Source organism: Rhipicephalus sanguineus, chromosome 5, assembly GCF_013339695.2.
Source record: "Rhipicephalus sanguineus isolate Rsan-2018 chromosome 5, BIME_Rsan_1.4, whole genome shotgun sequence".
NCBI classification, from domain to species: domain Eukaryota; kingdom Metazoa; phylum Arthropoda; class Arachnida; order Ixodida; family Ixodidae; genus Rhipicephalus; species Rhipicephalus sanguineus.
This window is the reverse complement of record NC_051180.1, coordinates 45,410,052-45,429,302: the sequence shown is the minus strand read 5'-3', so window position 1 is coordinate 45,429,302 and position 19,251 is coordinate 45,410,052. Positions and strand designations below refer to the sequence as shown.

At 44.3% G+C, this 19,251-nt stretch overlaps 1 protein-coding gene across 4 annotated transcripts in view; it reads right to left on the bottom strand.

Moving 5' to 3' along the window:
• Positions 1–301: 301 nt before the first annotated feature.
• Positions 302–19,251, bottom strand: part of LOC119393565 (hemicentin-2) — a 271,691-nt gene continuing 252,741 nt past the window's right edge. For 2 of the 4 annotated variants that reach the window (XM_037660666.2, XM_037660667.2), the window contains 4 exons: positions 18,662–18,753; positions 15,974–16,122; positions 14,115–14,292; positions 302–7,526 (listed from right to left, as the gene is read on the bottom strand). In XM_037660666.2, the coding sequence (XP_037516594.1) occupies positions 7,267–7,526; positions 14,115–14,292; positions 15,974–16,122; positions 18,662–18,753 (679 nt within the window). In that variant the 3' untranslated portion in view covers positions 302–7,266. Of the gene's footprint in view, positions 7,527–13,956; positions 14,293–15,973; positions 16,123–18,661; positions 18,754–19,251 lie in introns of all 4 variants that reach the window. The other 2 variants (XM_049416281.1, XM_037660668.2) reach the window with 2 other exon arrangements.

Sequence of the window (19,251 nt, the reverse complement as noted above, 5' to 3'; positions counted from 1 at the left end):
AGTCGACATCAAGTGTATGATTATACGTGTTTTTCAAAATATTGACATTGTTTCCTTATTTTGAGTTGGCATGCTGTAAAATACCAGCGTTTCTTTCTAAAAATATTGAAAAGTTCACCAATTTTTTCAAATGGGGAAAAAATGTATATTTTTTCTAGGCAAAGCAGGTACCTCGATGTAACTACCTGTTTTCATATCGGGTGTCTTTCCTCAGCGTAGAGTTATCTTGATAGATGACCTGTGAGCGGCTCGAAACACAAACGAATGTTAAAAGTGAAAGAACAGACACAGACTCTGTAGGCACCTCTTTAAAAACTTTGTTTATTTTAAGGAACTGAAAACGAAAATTAGTATAGCTTTTGTAACCATTCACATATAATTAGAGGAGATATTTTTCAAGTTCTCTTCTTCACTCCTTCATTTGGGTGCGGAGTCTACGCTCCTGAACATTCACACATGTACAGTCACACATTTAGAAAAAAAAAGAACAATGTTTTACACTCAAATGTGACACGCGTAACTTTTTTTCTTAACGTCTCTACCACATTCGATCAGTTCTCACTCTTGGGTGATTCACATTCACCTCTCACTGCACCGTCGTACAGTTTCTCACACCGTTGATAACGAAAGGCACGTGTGGATAGTCACTTCAGTCGGAGATGGCGTTGTCACCCGTCGGGGCCGTTTCGTAGGCTTCAGCAGTCTTGGTTTGTAAGCATGGCTGCAAAAGACCTCGAAGAGTACGACGTTCCAGAAGATGTAATTTCACGATGTTTTTTTTTTAAATGTCATTGATTACGGGCGATGAATAAACTCACGCGAGCTTTTTGTGTTCTGAGGTGATCGTAGAAAAACATTTCTTTTGTGTGTGTGACAAGAAGACAAAGTTGAAGTTCTCGTGTTACTCGACAACTCTTCTTGAGCATTTCGAAGTATGTACAATCCGAAGCCAACGTGAGACAGGATTATCTCAGAAGCGGTCTCGAGATCCTCACGGCCAACAACCATGCAGCACTCTAATTGTTCAGCGCGGAGTTGTCCGCTTTGCCTGGAGCACAGTGTTGGAGGCCTACCCTACGAGACTGTCTGATAAAACACATTGAAGGCTTTGTAACATGCCCTGGGTGTGACTGGCAGCACCAGTGCTTGCCCGTGAGAAACAGCAGATGCAATGGCGTACACACTCTTTAAGGTTTTGTGACCGCACGAATAAAGAAATTCACAGATAGCTTTTCCAATGAAACTCAGATCAACCTTATATTACGTCATATTGAAACACAATTACAAAACAAACAGCTTGATCCAAGAGTAATTTTATAACAATGTGAGAAAGAGGACACTCATTACTCTGATTTCTATTGCTAAAGCTGGATGTAGACACGCTTGACAAATTGCACTTTCAAAACAAACAGGCATACGGCACGCGCAAAAATTGTGCAACAGAAGAAGCGCACGTCATCCCGCATTGAGCAGCGAGAAGCTTTTATGCTGCGCAAATTCTCGTTGTTATTTTTCATAAGCTGTATTTCCTCCGTGCGTCTACTATTTCGTGGACATTTTTGCTAGGGGCTGCGAAGTACACTTCTATAGCAAAAAAGGGTTAATGAAAATTTCATGTTAGGCGAGAGGTAGTACATAAGGCAGGGTACGGAGTAAGAAAGTTCGTATAAAGGAGCAAATCACGCTCGAGAGGCTGACAGAGCAGTAAAGACTCTCTGTGTACTAAACCTCTCGTTTGGATAACGGTGGGTCCTTCATGGCTGATATAGCCTCACCGAGTCACGTAGCCAGGATTCTTTTTCGGGGAGGGGGGGGGGGGGCAAGGCCTAATTGTTCGAGAAAAAGTTTTTCCATGGCAAAAAGCAAAAAAAAAAGTTGCCCGGGAATATAGAAGGCTGGACGAATTACGGGGGGGGGGGGGGGTCCATGCTTACGTGCCTGGCGTCACCGTATATGTTCCAGATTCTCAGCAAATAACTACAGTGTATTCGCCCTGCTCATGTATTGATTAATACGTACTACACGATAACATACTGGTCGAACCAGACGTTTACATAGCTCTATGTAAACCGAGTTGTGTACACAGTTCTCTCCGCAGTGCAGCTTCTGTGGAGAAACCGGGACTAATCATCATATAGTAAGAGACTGCAGACAATCTCCGCTGAAACCATCCAAACCTAACAGCACCAAAGAGTTTTGGGAGAGAGCCTTCGCCAACTCATCCAGTTAAGGATGGTCGCGAGGGTCCAGGATACGGCCCGAGCTCAAGGCATCCCGAACTAAGTGCACCGGTCCTTAGATGTATACTCAAAATAAAGATGCTTATTCTCTCTCTCTCTCTCTTTCGCTCTCTTTATCTCTTTGTCTCGTCAAGGCGGTCGTCACCCTAGCGGAAAGGAGACCCAATCTCTAAACATGGGTTTTCCATTGTCATATATTGTCCTAATACTGTTAAACCTTGATATATTGAATGTTTCTATGAAGATTTACTATGACTGGAATGATGGGTTGTCGTGTGCCGTTTTCCTTTCAGCTTCGACACTCTGTCTGGCAAGTCTTGTTTTTTTTTTCTTACACTTACTCACAATTGAAAGGAGCGCGCATACGCTGTTGAAATCTGACAGGTGGAGAGTACACATATTTGAAAAGGTACAATTACAGGTACATCAGACGCGCGGAACGAGATCGTTCGCCAAGCCCCTTGATCCGTTTACTGGGAATCCTAGAACATTGAAATGGAGGCGAAAATGGGATGTCTTCATTGTACTGCTTTATATCTCTGTGTGCAGGTATAAAAAAAGACAGAGGTAGTCAGCTATCCAAGTAATACTTTTCGTGACACTTTTTTTCCCGATAGCGTCGTTCAGTTCTCGCTTAGAGGCGTTTGCAAATGATGATGTTTCACATTCCCAGAACTAAGTGAAGTTAGGCTTTAACGAGACACTTGCTCCAATATCAGGGAGTTAAGATGCGGCACTTTGACACATGAACCTTTCACGTTAATACTCCAGCTGTTGCTTCGTCTAAGCAAAGCAAGAGACAATAAATTTGCTATACTGACAGTACGTTACATCATGTTAATGTTTTGTTTTCGCTGTATATAAAAAACGCCATTGCTCACTCTGTCCCATGGAGCCAGTTGTCAATTTATCGCCCCTTTCTTGTTTTGCAATCACATTAACATTACAAAATTCATCCAAGTAGCTGATAAAGCTGAGAAATGATAATATTATCTTTTGTGGTCGTTATGCTATGATAAGCCACTGAGCCGAATGTACTTTACAACCACTATTGCCGCATTGTACGGTATACGAAAAGGACGAATTACCCCGTTTAATACTTCAACTATCGAAAAGTACAAAACGATTCTGGAGAACAACACGAAAAGCAATAAATAGAGCACGTCTCTGGTGCACTGACCATGTTTTAGATCTTTAACATAAGCCGGATTAGAAGGAGATGGCTCAACAGAACAGGGTGACCTGCGCACAAAATTTGTGCACCTTTGTCTACATTTTCTCTATATTTTTTAGCTAGGGACAGTGTGGCTGCGGTGACTGAATATATTACAAATGCATGGAAAGTGCTTTGAGGCTGCAGATGAGCGGTGGGTCGACTCTGACTTTATCGAAACAACGACCCACTTTCCAGTATGGATGGGGAGAGGGATAGTGGTATTGTGGTGTAAGGAAAAGATCTAAGAGAGTCGAAAGAAGAAGCCACCTTCCTGAGACATGTTCCTACTACACTACCATGCACCAGGTCTGGGTGCGCGCACACATATTACCAGCTGGGAGAATGGTTAAGGAGGACCGCACCCTCCTAATAACGCCTTCCACTAGGTCTCTTTATGCGTCCTCACGAACACGAGAACAAGTTGCGATGTGAGAATGAGCAAGTGCCAGGAAATCGAAGCCTGACCTGTGTACCGCGTTTAGCTTCTCCAGAGGAAGCAAAACATTATGAGGATGTACAGCTAACGTGTAGCATCAGCACAAGTTCGGGTGAAATACTGCTCTCTCTTCGGGATGGCGGTAGTGACACAGGCTTTTTGGAGTGTTTGATCATTGAAGGACGTTTAGAGAGACTTCCGGAGCTTCGAGTTCACGCTAAACATGCGTACCACGACTGCGCCGCGTTTAAAGCTTTTTAAAAGCTGATGTAAAAAAAGACAATTCAACACAAAATGGAACGTTGCGCTATAAGTAGCTAGGTGTGTTGATGGGAAAGAATATTTTATAAATGTCCCTATCTTACTTTTTCATGATTTTTTTAACATCGCGAGAGAGAGAGAGAGAGACAGCAATAAACACAAGACACTTCGAGCACATGTAGACGATATATGTTAAGTCAACATTCTAAAACAAAGGGAAAAGCTTGCATTTGTAGTGTAGGAAAATGTTAATTAGTTGCATAAATATTTCGTCTTACAGAGTTGAAATATCACGATGAGTATAACTATACATTCACATTATTTTCACTTGCAATCAAACCCGTTTTTGTTTGTTCATATGAGTTCTGCATTAAGTGTTGAAGCGCGTGATTCCTGCGCACGGAGGACGATGAGTATGCGTTTAAAACTTTGAAAAGTGCAGTTGAGGTGATGGTGAATTTGCTCCCAGCGTGTCAAGATCCAGCTTCAACAAAATTTGGCAAATAATGCAGAAGTTAAAAGTGGTACTGATGAAGAACTCAAAGTTTTGAAAACCAATTTCGTGATTAATAACAAAATGCACTACATTGAACACAGCATCGGTGAGCTTTTTTTGAAATCTTAGGGAAAGGACAGATTGAACTGCTGCTTGTCGTTTTTGTACTTAAGTTTCATGGTTAATTTTACTCGAAGCAAATTAGGCAAGGCAATACATACTTCAACATCAGCATGCATTCAAACAAAATCTAGCTCAAGTTTATTTTATTCATCAGGACTGCAGGCATGCTGTGCGTAAACCTGAAAGGAAAAATTATTCAACTCGGCACCAATGTTACTATTTGCGAAGAAAGCAACCACAGAAACAATGCACCATCAAGCCAGCCGAAATATCTTCGCCTGTCTTTCGCAAGCACCATGATAAAGTTCCTGAGATGGCCTCACGATTTATTTCTTTTGGTGACCTCCTGGTTACTGGCGCTTTCGAAATGCAGTTATTCAGTTGGAAATGATTCCGACAACGCCAGGCCTCTGATGCAAAAAGAAAACGCGAATGAAAGGAAGGTTATGTAAATTATGATTCTTTTGGGAAATATGACGCATGGATTGCGCAATATTAAAGCAGATGTATTACGCCATCCCATGCAATTTCGTTCATCGAAATGAAATGACTATTTTTAGCAACGAAAATGTAAAAAAGCCGAACCACGTTTTCCCGATTTTATTACAAACCCACGCACACGCAGCTATCGGTATGATTCGAAAGGCTTGCACAGGACTTTCGGAAGGTGTTGGGACACAGTTGTCTGAAACTAAACGCAATAATGCCATTGCATTTACGCACGCTCCTAGCGGTTCTTATGCGTATGCCTAATAGTGGGCGATCAATGAACAAGGGACGTTCATAAACTTTTGATCAGACTTAGCGGAGGCATGCGGCCGACCACCAAGTTTTTATTTACCAAGTTTTACAGCGAAAGCTGTTATGAGATCATTTCACCGGCCGTTTTTGGTGCCGTAGTTGTCCGCCGCCGTCGCCGCCGGTGTCCGTAACCAGTATCGCTCGAAATAAGAAAAAAAAACGAAGTAAGAAAAAAAATCCAGGATGGAACGAGGTTCGAACCTGGGCCCTCTGCCAGGTTCGCATGACTTTTTGCAAAGCAGTTTCAAGTACCGGCATGGCTCAGAGGTTGAATACTGGGCTCCCACGCAGAGGGCCCAGGTTCGAACCTCGTTCCATCCTGGAATTTTTTTCTTATTTCGTTTCTTTTTCTTATTTCGAGCGATACTGGTTACGGACCCCGGCGGCGGCGGCGGCGGCGGACAACTACGGCACCAAAAACGGCCGGTGAAATGATCTCTTAACAGCTTTCGCTGTAAAAGAAACTCCTCAAGGAACATTGTTTGGAAACACACCACCTTCTAGGAGCCATACTGTCTGCGTGGGCTAGGGAACTATGTAAAATATTAAGAAATCTAACGACAAAGAAATGCACTGGTATAACGAGCGCTTAGCATGACAAACCGGCTTGTTCCCACGTTTAAAACACCAATTAGATACTGCTAAGGAGGGACGGGAACATACTAAGTACATCGCTATTCTAAAAAAAGAAAACATTTTTATAAGGGCGCGAGGCCTGACAAGAAAACACGTTTTTTGTGTTTACAGCATGGCAAACACCGTAAAAATGTATTGTACACCGAGAATGTCCGCAACCGTAAGACAAGTCAACCAGTTCATGCTTCTGTTTCTCTATTGCGCCTGGTTTTGTGCAGTCAGCGATGACAACATTCACACACACATAGTCGCCACAGCATGCCCGCAAGAAAACCGTGGATAAACTTCACGGCAAACACTAGACAACAGCGTCATTGAGCGAATGCAGGTGTGACGTTCGATCCGCTCACTGCGGCAGGAACGACCAACAACTCTCCTTCTAGTGACTGTTCGAACAAAGAACGGATTGACATTACCCTGACGGCAGCGGTCAGCTTTTCCTGCATCTTTATTGTATCGCGCTAAAACACATCATTCAGATAGGGGTTAGGCTATGTTTAGGTTTTCTTTTCACTGTACAAAGCAATGTTGTTTCTTATGCGTGAATCGCCTAAGCAGAAGAGCACCCCATGTTCGACGCGCATACAGCGTTTAAACAATGCACAGTCGCGTGCGTGTCTACAAGGACATGAAACAACTCCCGTCGCCACTCCATGGCTCAAGGGCACCACTGGATACGTCTCGAACAAATGCGATAGCCTAGAAGGACCTTCGCATTTGGCGCTATGAGTGAAACACACAGCGAGAAAGAGAGGAAAAAGAAAACAAAACAAAAGTTTGGGCCCAAGCAGGCAGAGTTACGTTAGCGCGACGTTAAGCACGATGTATGAGAGTGCCAACGTGACGATAGTCTCGGCAATCCACACAAATATCTCCCGCGCACACGATGGCGTCGTCTTAACCAAAGTCACGCTCGCCCCGTGAGGTCTCGTGGAGATTCAATCTTCCGGGCTGTGGAGACCGCGGCGAGCACAGAGATGTCCCACTGCGAGCGCACAAGGATGAAACGAGCGCGCACACGAAGCAGTGAGCCTCCGCGAAGGCGGTCTTCAGGCTTTTAGCAGAGGGGCAGCGTGCCACCGGCCTCCGATAGCGTCCAGCTGGGCACCGAGGACGAGCCGGTGTCCGAGCGTGGCGGGGTGATCGCCAGCGAGGACATGGAGAGTCTGGAGGATGGTGGCTTCCACGCGGGCAGCAAGGGTGGAGTCACGCACACCCGTGAACACACGGCACTCACGATAGGCGTGGGGGCGCTAGTGGTAATGGGCTTTAGCCGCTGGCTGGCTTCCCCTTGGGACGCCCTGGATCGGGCTTCGCCTGCGTGTCCAGCGTGCACGTTCGTCAGTCGACCGGATCAGCAAGACGGGTTGTGTGCCACGGGAACGAGGTCGTACCAAGACAGGTGGATGGCCAGCGAAGAACGGGAGATGGGTCGGTAAAGAAAGGCATAAAAGAAGGAAAAATTAGAACATAAATTTAGAAGAGTTCTATATGAATGTACTTCAAACCCTACAAGTACTTTAAGCCCACTCAAGGACATTCATTTTCTTAAAAAAACTTGACTATTGAATATGGAGATATACTGCAGTGTCTACAAGCACTATTTATGAGCTTGCATGAAACACCAGAAACGAATCGCCAAAAGGCGCTACACAATAAGTACAAGGTTTACAGACAGTTGCACACATTTCCGTATAACGGAACACAGTTGACAATTGATTGTTCGCATATAGCGCGGAGAGCTAATAAATGCATGCCGATAGCTCCATATGATGGTTTGCGAAAACCGTGAACATAATAAACTGGTGCGTAAAGTGTATTTGCAGGTCTGCAAATGTTTAAAACCACGCCTTCTCACGTACACGTAAAGGCGGCAATGGATAAACAATTTCCCTACTGATCCTTGCGTATGCTAAGTATGAGAAGCGTTAGCATTAATGACAGATGCCCTTTTGCCCATTTCTCGCCGTAACATTCAAACAAGAAGGTTTATAGATTGATATCCGCTTTATTATTTTTTCTAATTTAAGTACACGTAAAGCGCGTAAATTGTTTTATGGGGGAAATGCTGTGCTAAATTCAATGACATTTATTGCGACTTCGCAGAAAAAGACTTTCTAAACACATATTACAAGCTGAATTTTGATTTATGGACTCGAACGTTCTATGAATACTGTCACATTTACTGGTAATTTAAAAATTGATAAAAATACGTTACAAAATTTACGAATCCATAAGTTTCGCCAATAACGAATAGCCGCATTTTATCAGCATTGTTTGTCAGAGCATTTCAAGTTGACGAATTCTCGTGCATAAGTTTGCAGCTTACTTTGTTGCAATGTGTTCGACGGCACTGTGAAAATTGTTCTCGTAATCTTGTAGCGTACAGCTGCGGCCAGCCTGTGTAGAGCGCGCCGACAGCCGGTTTTTGTTCTGCGGGGTGACACTTTGAGGCAGTTTCAGGCTCTGGTCAGGCTGACCACGTCAGAGCCCGAAACTGACTCAAGGTGTCGCCCCGCAGAGCAAAAAACGACTGCTCGCGCGCTCTACACAGACGTGACCGCGGCTGTACTCTGGTGGCGGTGGTGGACTGTGCATCCAACCCAATCCGTTCTCGATGCACAATAAGATGCAGTGTACAGAAATATGTCGTTCATTTTTTGTTAGTTTTTTTCATTGCCCAGTAACAGAGTTGGCAGCCAATTACTAAGCTTCTCGGAAGTTTTGTAACTGTTGGTACGTTTCAAAAACAATGACTGGCTAAATAAATGATCTGCTTTCTAGTGTCATCCTGTTTTATCAGTTCAAGAAGCAAATACAATTAAGATCCTTCCAGTGATTTATCAGCAAAGTTATTTGTATTCCTGAGTAATTCACGAGAAGCTCCTAATGTGATGCTTCTCATTAGATGAATAGGACATCTATCCTTTTCGCTCTATTGATAGCCTTGCTGATTATTTTTATGCAAACACTCCACATCCGCATATTTGTATCGTAAGATTAACATAACTAGCACACTCGATGACTTATTACAATACATGAACGCCGAGGATGCTTGTAACACTAAAGGAACCAAAGAGAATAATTTGCTAGGTGAGTTGACATTCCATTCTTGAGGAGTAGATTGAGAGGTCCAACTAGGTTTTTCGCCTTCGCATTCTTCACAAGCGTGCCTACAAGCGCTACCCTTTTCAGAATGCATTTCCAACTCGCCCAAGAAACAGCCCTCTTCACATTCGTAGAAAGATCTGTGCATCCCCCGCAATCACCCGTAATTAACACGTCCGTGCCCATGGATCAGGCGTTGCACAAAAATCTGTTTCTGAACTTAATTGGCTTCATCTTTGAATTGACATTTTCAATGTTATACGTGTCGGTAGAGGAATTGAAAGTTGGGCCAGTTGGTGACAGTTCTTGAAAAACAGCGCAACCCAGGCGCAACGCAGGCGTAACCACGACGCGGACCAAAGCAGAAGAGAGGTAGAAACCCCAGCGCTGACTCGCAACTGAATGTTTATTGGTATTTCATACCTATTATTTTGTACCTATGCGGTGTGACATTTCGTACCTATGCGTGTAGTCTATGTGTATATCTCACCTTCCTCACCGTATTAAACAGTTGACAGTTTGCGCAAGGAAAGTTGACCTTGTGGGTGCGGAGCTCCTTTAAATGCCTCGCGAGAAGGAAGGGTCATGTGGCGAGGAGGCGCCATGAGGTACAAACAAGCACAAAATAACAAAATACTTTCGCGCTTCGTGGCTTCAGACGCGCGCGGTCTCTTCGTACATGCAGCGTTCGTGTGACTAAAGGAATATAGAAAAAATTACACCATCTTCCGCTAAAGGGGACCATGAGGCGATGCGAAGCAGCGTTTCGGCATGTCGAGCCCGCGTTTCAGGTTGGGAGTGGAAAGGGGGAGTGGGAGTGGGGAGGGGGAGAGGGGGAGTGGAGAGGAGGCGTGTGGAGAGGGTTTGCGCATGCGCAGTAAGAGTGGTCATGTCGCACACCACCACCGGATTGAACTCCGCCATAAGCTGCTTCGCATCTAAAAATCGGTGTTCGCATGATAAAATGTACACGGTCCACGAAGAGCGCGAGCTGCCCGTTTATTTCGTCTTTGAGGCGATAATGTGATTTAAAAAAAATGAAATACTCACCTAGTCTTTGAAAAAGCTTGAAAATTGGACGATAATAAAGAAGATGATGAAGGAGATAGCACAGCAGACGTCATTGAAAGCTTCCGCGAGGTCGCACCGGCCGCTTAAAGAGTATAAAACGTTACGGGGTATGCTTAAAGCCATTAGAGCTTTCTAAGAATGTGAAGGCGAAAGTCGTGTTGGACATGCTGTTGCTGTGCTGTTAAAGTTACTGCGGACCTGCTGCTAAACACAGATCAGTGAACTACATCATATTATTTGCACGATGTTGTATTACATTTTAGATAACGTTCAGCATAATACAAAGCTTAGTTCACGCGATGCCTTGCTTGACTTCATTTTTCTAACGACCGGAACAATATAGTGAGCTTTGCGAACCACTAATGTTTGGTTATAGTATATTAAATTGCAATACACCATAACCATATATTAGTGTTTTGTTACTCTAACCAAATCTTTTATGCAAACTTCTGTTGGCTTTGGTTATGGTATATTGCATTGTAATCACAGTTTTATCTCTTCAAGTAGAATCTAGAGTATGCATTCATGTCGCCTATTGGTTGTTACGCAAGATTTGAAATATCGCTGAGACGTCACACAAAGCATTTATCGGTGGACGTACGTGTGATCAGTAGGCAAGCATCAGGAAATAATTCAGCAGCTTGTCTTCAGCTGCAAACCATTAGAGCCACGGATGCTCAAAACGGCAGGCTTATAAGAGGAATTCACACTATTACATAGCACCTTTGTTTCATGTGACGCTTATTATTGATTTTCAACGTTTGCGCGCTGCTTTCCAACCAGGAAATTTTCGCGTGTTTCTATCGTTGATATAAAGACGGCACACTTTCTCGTAGTTTTATCAAAGTATTTGTCACCTACGCTCAAGGTTGTCATTTTTAATGTCATCTATGTTATTAAAGTCAACTATTGTGCTGAATTTTTTTTATCATACATAGGTTAACTATAACACCGGCAAGTATAGTTAGTTAGCTTACCTTTCATTATCTAGCCACATACTAAACGGAGTGCACGTGGCGTACATAAAACCCAGAAGCGGGATATAAGCATGGGAGCAATGCTAACGAACGTTTTTTTTTTAAAGCTTAACAAAGACAATATTTGCTCATAGAAATGCAATAATAAGACGGAGATTTCTCCGTACTCGCTATTCTGCTCACTGATTGTCTCACTCAAGCTCTATTATCGCTAAGCCTTCTTACTTTATCGTGCACTTGTCTCCTAAGTTATCTGCCTCACTCACTCTGTAGATCAGTCAGCCAGTGTTGTATCGCGTACTGAACGAGTTGAGGTATCACGGAGAGCCGGGTAGTCTTGGCGAACAATGTGTCATTACGGTTAAACTGGGAAATGAGAGACGTGTAATGCAATATTTATGAAACTGAACCACTCAAGTCCCAAAGGAGGTGTTCTGCATACGAAATGACCAAGTCGTGTTCATCTACAGCTCCAAAAAAAAAAAAAACAAAAAGCCCAAATCACCGCATTTCTGGCCTTTATTTAATACCGCCCCGGCCCGCATGGCGAAATTCGATTTCAAGAGACGCTCGCGCGGAAAGAAAAACTGTTTTCCATTCCATCTCTCGCACAATCAGATTAGCGGTTCACTGGGCTTACTACCTTGTTGCGCATGTTTCGAAATTCCACGGAGCAATCAATATTCGTTTAGCACGGGACTCCTGCTATTTGCGTTCCTTCTAGGCGGGGAGGAGACGGCGTGGGTCTGAGACGCGAAATCGCGGGAGAAGGGCTCTGTCTAGTTCCGACAAACCGGATGATGAAGGTGTCTGGACGTCTTTGTCAGCACGCCATCCCGCTCAAAATAGAGATGCTCGTTGCCTTTCGAGTAAACCCAGAAAAATAAAACTAAATTACGAACACAAAGCACCTGCGCACAATGCCAGGAGAAGAACGGAATGAAGGTAGAAAAAAAAAGAGAGAGAGAAGGATGATATCCTCGTACATAGAAGGCGAGGGTCTCTAGGAAAGGGAAGCCGTCGCCGATAATGTCCACCGCTCAGAGGCATCGACAGACACGCCATGTTGTCCGGTCCGTTTTTCTCCCAAAGAATCGGTCGGTGCGAGACGGGGCCCACACAGAACGTAACGAAAGCGAAAGAAGCAGCGAGCGTACAACTAGAAGAAAACGCGAGGCAAAATAATAAAGCGAATCGGTATAAATAATCCCGCCTGCTTGGGACACAATCCCTGAAGAAGAGGCCACGGTGACGCGATAGAGCTAAGGCAGGACGCGGAGCGCTCAGTGGAGGAGAAGGTGGATGGAGGCTGTTGCGAACGCGAAACCGAGGAGGCTTGTTCACATCGGCTGGGCGAGGATTCCGTGAGAAGGAAGAAAAAAAAAAAAGAAACCTACTGCCGCGTAGATTGGGAGGAGCGAATTCCGGCGTGATTGCCTGGAAGCGCTCTGCTAGCCTCGTTTCCCGAAAAGGAAAACGAAAGTGCCAAGCTAAGAAAAAAAAAAAAGGCGAGAGAGGAAAGAAAAAGACGTAGAAAACAACGCGACGCACAATTTTGTTCGTCGTGGTCCTTTAGCGCTCCCTTTCGTTCCGCTTCGCTCTGCGCAAGCGTTCTGCAATTACCGTTATAAGAGCATCTCAATGTGTTTCGAGCGCGACCTCATCGTTTGGTATATACTGCGCGTTGCCTTACACGATTCTATTCTCGTGTGACAGATTCTGATTTTCTATACTTGCTTTTTTTTTTCTTTACCGCCAGATAGTGCGCGGCGCTCCGCCAGAAAGAATTAAGAAAAGAACCAGAATCACAGTACAAAGAAATAGCAGTGCTGAGTGAGTGACGAAGCAAGAAAGCCAGGCAAGTGGGTCACAGAGCGCATTAGAAAGGATGCGGCTTGTTGTGCTTGCCGACAAGCATACAATCGCGTCTGTGTGCGACGAAGGTAAGTGCTCGCGTGCAGTAACTTGGTGGTAAGGCAGCTAATTCAACTCCAGAGCATAAAAAGCAGGTGTTAGTGCATTGTACAAGACAGATATTACGAGCGTGCATTAGAACATGTCCATACTTATGATAAAAGGAAAAAACAGTGTATAGGAGAGATAGCAGTGGCGCTCAGACGAATCTACATGTCGGCCAGACGGGTGGTGAGGCAACGAGGCGACGTTAGCAGAGGCACCAGCCCTGCTTCACGAGCAAGGGAATGATGAAGCAGTTCAGTGTTGGCTGAGGTAGTATCAACCGGCGCTGTTTGGAAGTGACAAATAACCTGCTGATCAGTTAAAGAGGGTGCTGATTAGTGATGTGTGCAAAGGAGAGAGGTGATGGTTATTTAATGTTATGTCTCGCAGGGAAAAAAAGCAAGACAAAAGCAGCATTGCAGTGAGACATTCAGCTGTGCAGAGAACCTTCCGAAGCCGAAAAGGCTTGAAGGCAAGTCAGGAGCCGTGGTTAGGAAAGGTGATACGCGGCTGTCCGCCAGCAGCCAGCAAGCAAGTAGCGATGCCGAAGCCAGAGGACTACGATGAGGCAGGTGCGAGGTGGCAGGGGTGTCGAGCTTCTCGCAGACGTCAAAAAAGCGACGGCGACTCACGGGCGACCCGGACCTCTCGACTGTGTACTTGGGCCAACTGTCAAAGGCAGAGCGCGGCGGTACCCAGCCGGCGGTGCCACCGCGACTTGCACCACCACCACTGCCGCCGTGACTCGGCGGAGAAGAGGAGGACGGCGCGAGCGGAGAGGAAGGCATACCGTGAGCACGGGTTGCCGCGAAGTCGATGTCCGCGTACTCCGTTGGCGGCTCGTGAGGGCCCGTCAGCGGGGGCGAGCTGACCACGGCGCGGCAGCCCGACCGCGACAGCGACCGGCTGAACGTGGACTGCGTGCTCGGCGGCAGGCTCAGCTCGGCGTACGTCAGGTCTTCGGCACGCTGGTCGCCGACAGCAGAGAGGCAAGGACGGGAAAGGGACGGAAAGGGGTCAGGGAGAAAGAAATGAGAGAGAGAGAAGCTGGAGAGATACAGTTGCGGAAGAGACGATCTTTAAAGGGACACTAAAGTAAAACAATAAATTGGTTTAGATTGATAAATTGTACACTCTTAATCAGGTCCCGCTTAATGTGATAGATATAGCTAGAAAACCGGACATTTTTCGTCAGGTTTCCTGGATATAGCCAGCATTTAACCAAGACCTCATGAAGAGTGTACTCTGAGAACTCAAGTGTCGTTAATTTCAGTATCATAGGTTTATTATTAGAGGAGAAAATCAAGTTCAAAGTCTCATTTTAAAATTTCGCGCCGAAATCGCTTCACGTGACGTCACGGATTTCAAAGTGTTCTTTTTTTCTTCTCTCGTATTTAGTTCGACAAAACTTCCTGAAACTTGGTATGTTAAGTCTATGGCTCCTTCAGGGGGCAATGTACTTTATTTTTACTCATCTAGAACTACGTAGGACTCAGTAGATGCCGTCAAAATCTATGACATCACGACGTTTGGTGCGGGAATTTCAAGGTGGCGTCGCCACCATCATTTCATTTTTTTTCGCGTTTTATAGCTTACGAAGCGTCTTCTTGCGGCAAGCGTGGTGATATTGAAATTGTGAAAGTTTATTTTACCAATATGACAAAAGCTGTTTTGTCTTTAGTGTCCTTTTAATGAAGAAAAAGAGAAAGAAAAAGTATAGACAGGACAGCCGCAAAGAGGATAGCCAGAAAGGACCTGCGGTATTCGTTGAAGCCATGTCGACCAAATGTTTAATTCACTGGAGCGCCTTCAGTACGGGCTCGTTGCTGAGCGCGTGCCTAGTCCTAACTATCCTTTCTAGCTTAGGAAAGAAAAAAAAGCGGTGATACATTTTGCAGGCTTCCTTCGCACTTTCGCTCTTTGCTGTTTATTCAGACATCATGCAGCTTTTTAGAGAAACTGAATCAGGTATCAATCTGCGGAGGAGATTATATAAAGGATGCAAAACGCTCGCTGTTTCTTTTGACAGACTATTTTTAAGTGTTCATTTTGTCAGAAAACATAAATAAAACATCAAGACGAGCTATTGAATAAAAAAATTGGCGTCATTAGTCAAAGTATAAGTGCTATAGAGTGCCACATAACTTAGTACTCCGCTTCTATCCTCAGCTGTCAACTTAAGAGCTTGCATTGTGCTGTTAGTTCACCGTTTACTATGGTATTTAGCTTTCTTTTTTTTTGTAAAACTGTAGAATCTGTTTGAACTAAGCGTCCAAGAGCTATATGTCTCATGTCTCATCATAATTACCTCAGGTGTTTGAGAATATAACAAGTAAGAATATAAGGACTACATGGCCGCGCTTTTTAAAATTAATAACCTGAAGGAATACGTGGCTGCAATCTCTAAATTTAATAACCCGAGATTTTAACAGGTCCCATTTATTATTTTTTGCTTGTTTCACTGATGGCAAGAATTATTCTTCGTTAGCTGGATGAACGATTGCCGGACAAGTCTGCGTTGCTGACCACGCCTCTACAACTACTGAGCCTTTGGCAGTATGTAAGAATGAACAACACAAAAGCGGCGCAGAGCAACAAACTACAGTCTGAAGCGTCGTTGGGGTAAGCAATAAGGAGCCTCTAAATTACCTGCTTTGGCATGTAGCAGTTGGCAGATAACGTGGGTGTGAAACTCTCTGGATACTTCTTCTCAGACCCGTTTTCGTAAGATGAAATTCGATCCGTGATGTGCGTTTCCACGTACTTCATTTCAATGTCTGAGTAGTTCGAACCTGAAACTAAACACCAGAAACACATTTCAGACTGCATGTGAATAACAAGCATGTTAGGGCATCTAGAGGAACAGTAGAGTCACTAAATCGCAAAATAATGGTGGACAGATGTAGGTTACATAAACCCTGTCAAACAGGCCACCCGATCACTCATGACTTATTTGGACAAATATGGTTGGCTAAGCGTTGAACATTCATTAAAGATAGCCTGTTAGGTCGCACTATACACCCCTCCACTTACACCGTCGCACATCTAACGTGGGTCCATGTATGTGGAATGGTTTAATAGAAGCTTCACAACAAACTGTTAATGATAATCAGCAATTAGATACAATGTGGATTAATGCTGCAGAAATAGAGTTCCAGCAACACACGCGCACGCATGCCTAGTAGTGATGCAGAACTATCGACGGTACTATCGATACTATCGATAACTGAGTCACTATCGCACTATCGATGGTGCTATCGATGGTACGAAATCAACAGCGCGAAATCAATGCAAATTAAACTTGCTTCCCCACGCGCGTGGTACATAATGCAGACGGAGGAGCAGCATAATGATAATTTTGCGTACGCAACTCGAAGAGACAGACGAAAAGTTCACAAGGACCAGCGCAGATTAGGGTGCACAGAAAAAGAGCCCAAAAAACCTAGGCATGAACTGCAATAAACTGCGCGCGCAAAATTATCATTATGCAGCCAAACCAACTAGCCCGCCTTTCCGTTTTATTGGAGGAGCAGGCTGAAGGGCAAGAAAGTTGACGTGCTTGTGTTCTTCACCAGAGTGCTTTGCTGACACATGATCATAAAGTCAAACAGTTCAGCTGTAGTGAAAAGGAAGCCGTTACATGTGGTGGAACTGCACGGCTTCAAATGTATATTGTATTTTATGATTTCGAAATAAAAATGGTATCAAGAACTAAGTTTGTTAATTGCAAGGTGTAAATGGTTGCTTTTGGATATCAATATATTGCAATAGACATAGCAATAGACATATTCCACCAGTTTCACTGCGGAAATAATTTATTTCTATCGCCAAAAATTGCTTATAAATTAAGCGAAGCTGATAGTAGGCTGTCGAAAATATTTTGGCAATAAGTCCGGCAAGCACAGCACCATTATTCACACCACCTTCGATAGTATTGTCTCGTGGTTGTGACGGTGAAGAATGGTGTAGCAAGACTGGGAAATACAGAGCTCTTCATTGGGGCGAGTTGGTGCCCAGAAAATAAAAACTCAAAATACAAGCGATACACGCTGCGCTCTGATAGCGGCGAGAACAGGCGTCGGCCGTCGAGTAATCTGATCATCGGCGGAGCGCGTCGTCTTTTATACACCAGTCATCGAACCTTCCAGCGTTATCGCTGAAGTGCTCGCGGAAGCTCTCGACTGGATTCGCGTCCAGCGCGTAATCTTAACAGAATGATCTCAAACAATCGTGAAGCTTCTCAAACATTGCGGCGTGGTCTACGTCAAATGTAGCTAACAGTATTTGTGCGTGAAACCCGAATACATCAAGACAAAGCAATAAACACGCGTGGCAGTAATATCGCTAGTAATATTAACGATGGTACTACCGATTGCACTATCGATAGTTTGTCGATAGTAGTACTATCGGTAGTTTGTTTACACTATCGATAGTTTTAAAAGGCTGTAGTCAATTTACCGATAGTTCTGCATCACTAATGCCTAGACTTGAATTTTTTTGCGTTCGGCTTTGTCGCACAAAGGAGCATATTGAGGCGGTGCATGCTTTACAGGCATTTAAGAGTGGTAGTTAGCATTGTGCTAACCAGCCCAACCGTGCTAGCCAGACGAGCGTGCCTTTGCAGCATACATCAAAGATACACTCGTCTCCCTTGTTGCGTATTGAAAACGCTGCCTCATATTCACTGCAATCCGTGCGGACGTCCCGGTTGTAATTCCTACAAAGCCCTATAGCACTTGTAGCTCTTCAACAAATGCGCATTTACATGGATTCTTGACTGCAGTCGCTGAATTGCGCACTGGACTATGAAAGAGACTTTGCTATCAGCCACGACAACGCTTGATGTTTCACTGCTTACCAAAGGCTTCGTGAAATTGCCTAAAGGAATCTCTACGGCATTGTATTAGACGGCTGGCAAGATTGAGTATCGTTTAAAAATGTATGTCTAGTATATAAAGTCATCTTTGTCCACACCAGAGTGCCCTGTTCGCTTAAAGAGATTTAACATTCTACTCACTCGAGAAGCTCCTTTGTGTAGATAAATAAAAAAACAAGAAAAAAAAAACACTGCAAGGTGAGGCTAGCCGGTTGCCTCATCTTCCGAGTACGATCGACTGCACACGATCAAAGATGCTTCGTGGGACGAATACCACGCGGTCAACGTATCGGTGCACTTCAGGGAATGAACTAGGAGACCCAGGATCATGCGTTCCTTTCCCGACTTTTGTGCCCGCATTCAAGATATATGCCATAGTCTCTATGTACTTAAGAAATATTCAATCTCAGAAGCCAGGCGATCATACGATGATTGAAAAATACAGGTGGAGTAGAACTTACCAATGCCGAGATTTCTTGGTGGAATAATGTCCGGGCACTTGTCTTCAACTTCGGTAATGTCAACAATTTCCTTCTTTAAAGGTGTATGCGACCTAGAAAAAAGTACAAGGTCGCGGCCATTTCAATTTGGATCGCATTACAAAATATCATAACAGAATGACTAGGAGCTCCCTCACACTTATGACGCAATCCCTCAAACACACTGTACTTTAACTTGATTCGCATTCGCAGAAATATCAAAAGATGAACACGAAAGATCAGCAGTGTATATTATTTTTGAACAGGATGTTCTTCATTTTAAAGCTGCTTTATCCTATTCGAACGATTTGAATGACAGTTTAACTACCGTAATCAGATGATAGTGCAGAACCTTGTTCAGAGCAATGTTCAGAGAGCGACACGTTTATTGAGATTTAGCTGCGCTACATACGTGACACAACTGAATGAAAATCTTCAGCATGGAGCCTATTTTGGCTTACCGGCAAAACGTTAAGCTTCATTCAAGTTTGAAGAAATTTCTTCGAGATCTCAGTCCCCGGAGACGTTACGAGAGCATGCCGGAAACATTACCGGCTGAGCACGTAGGCACC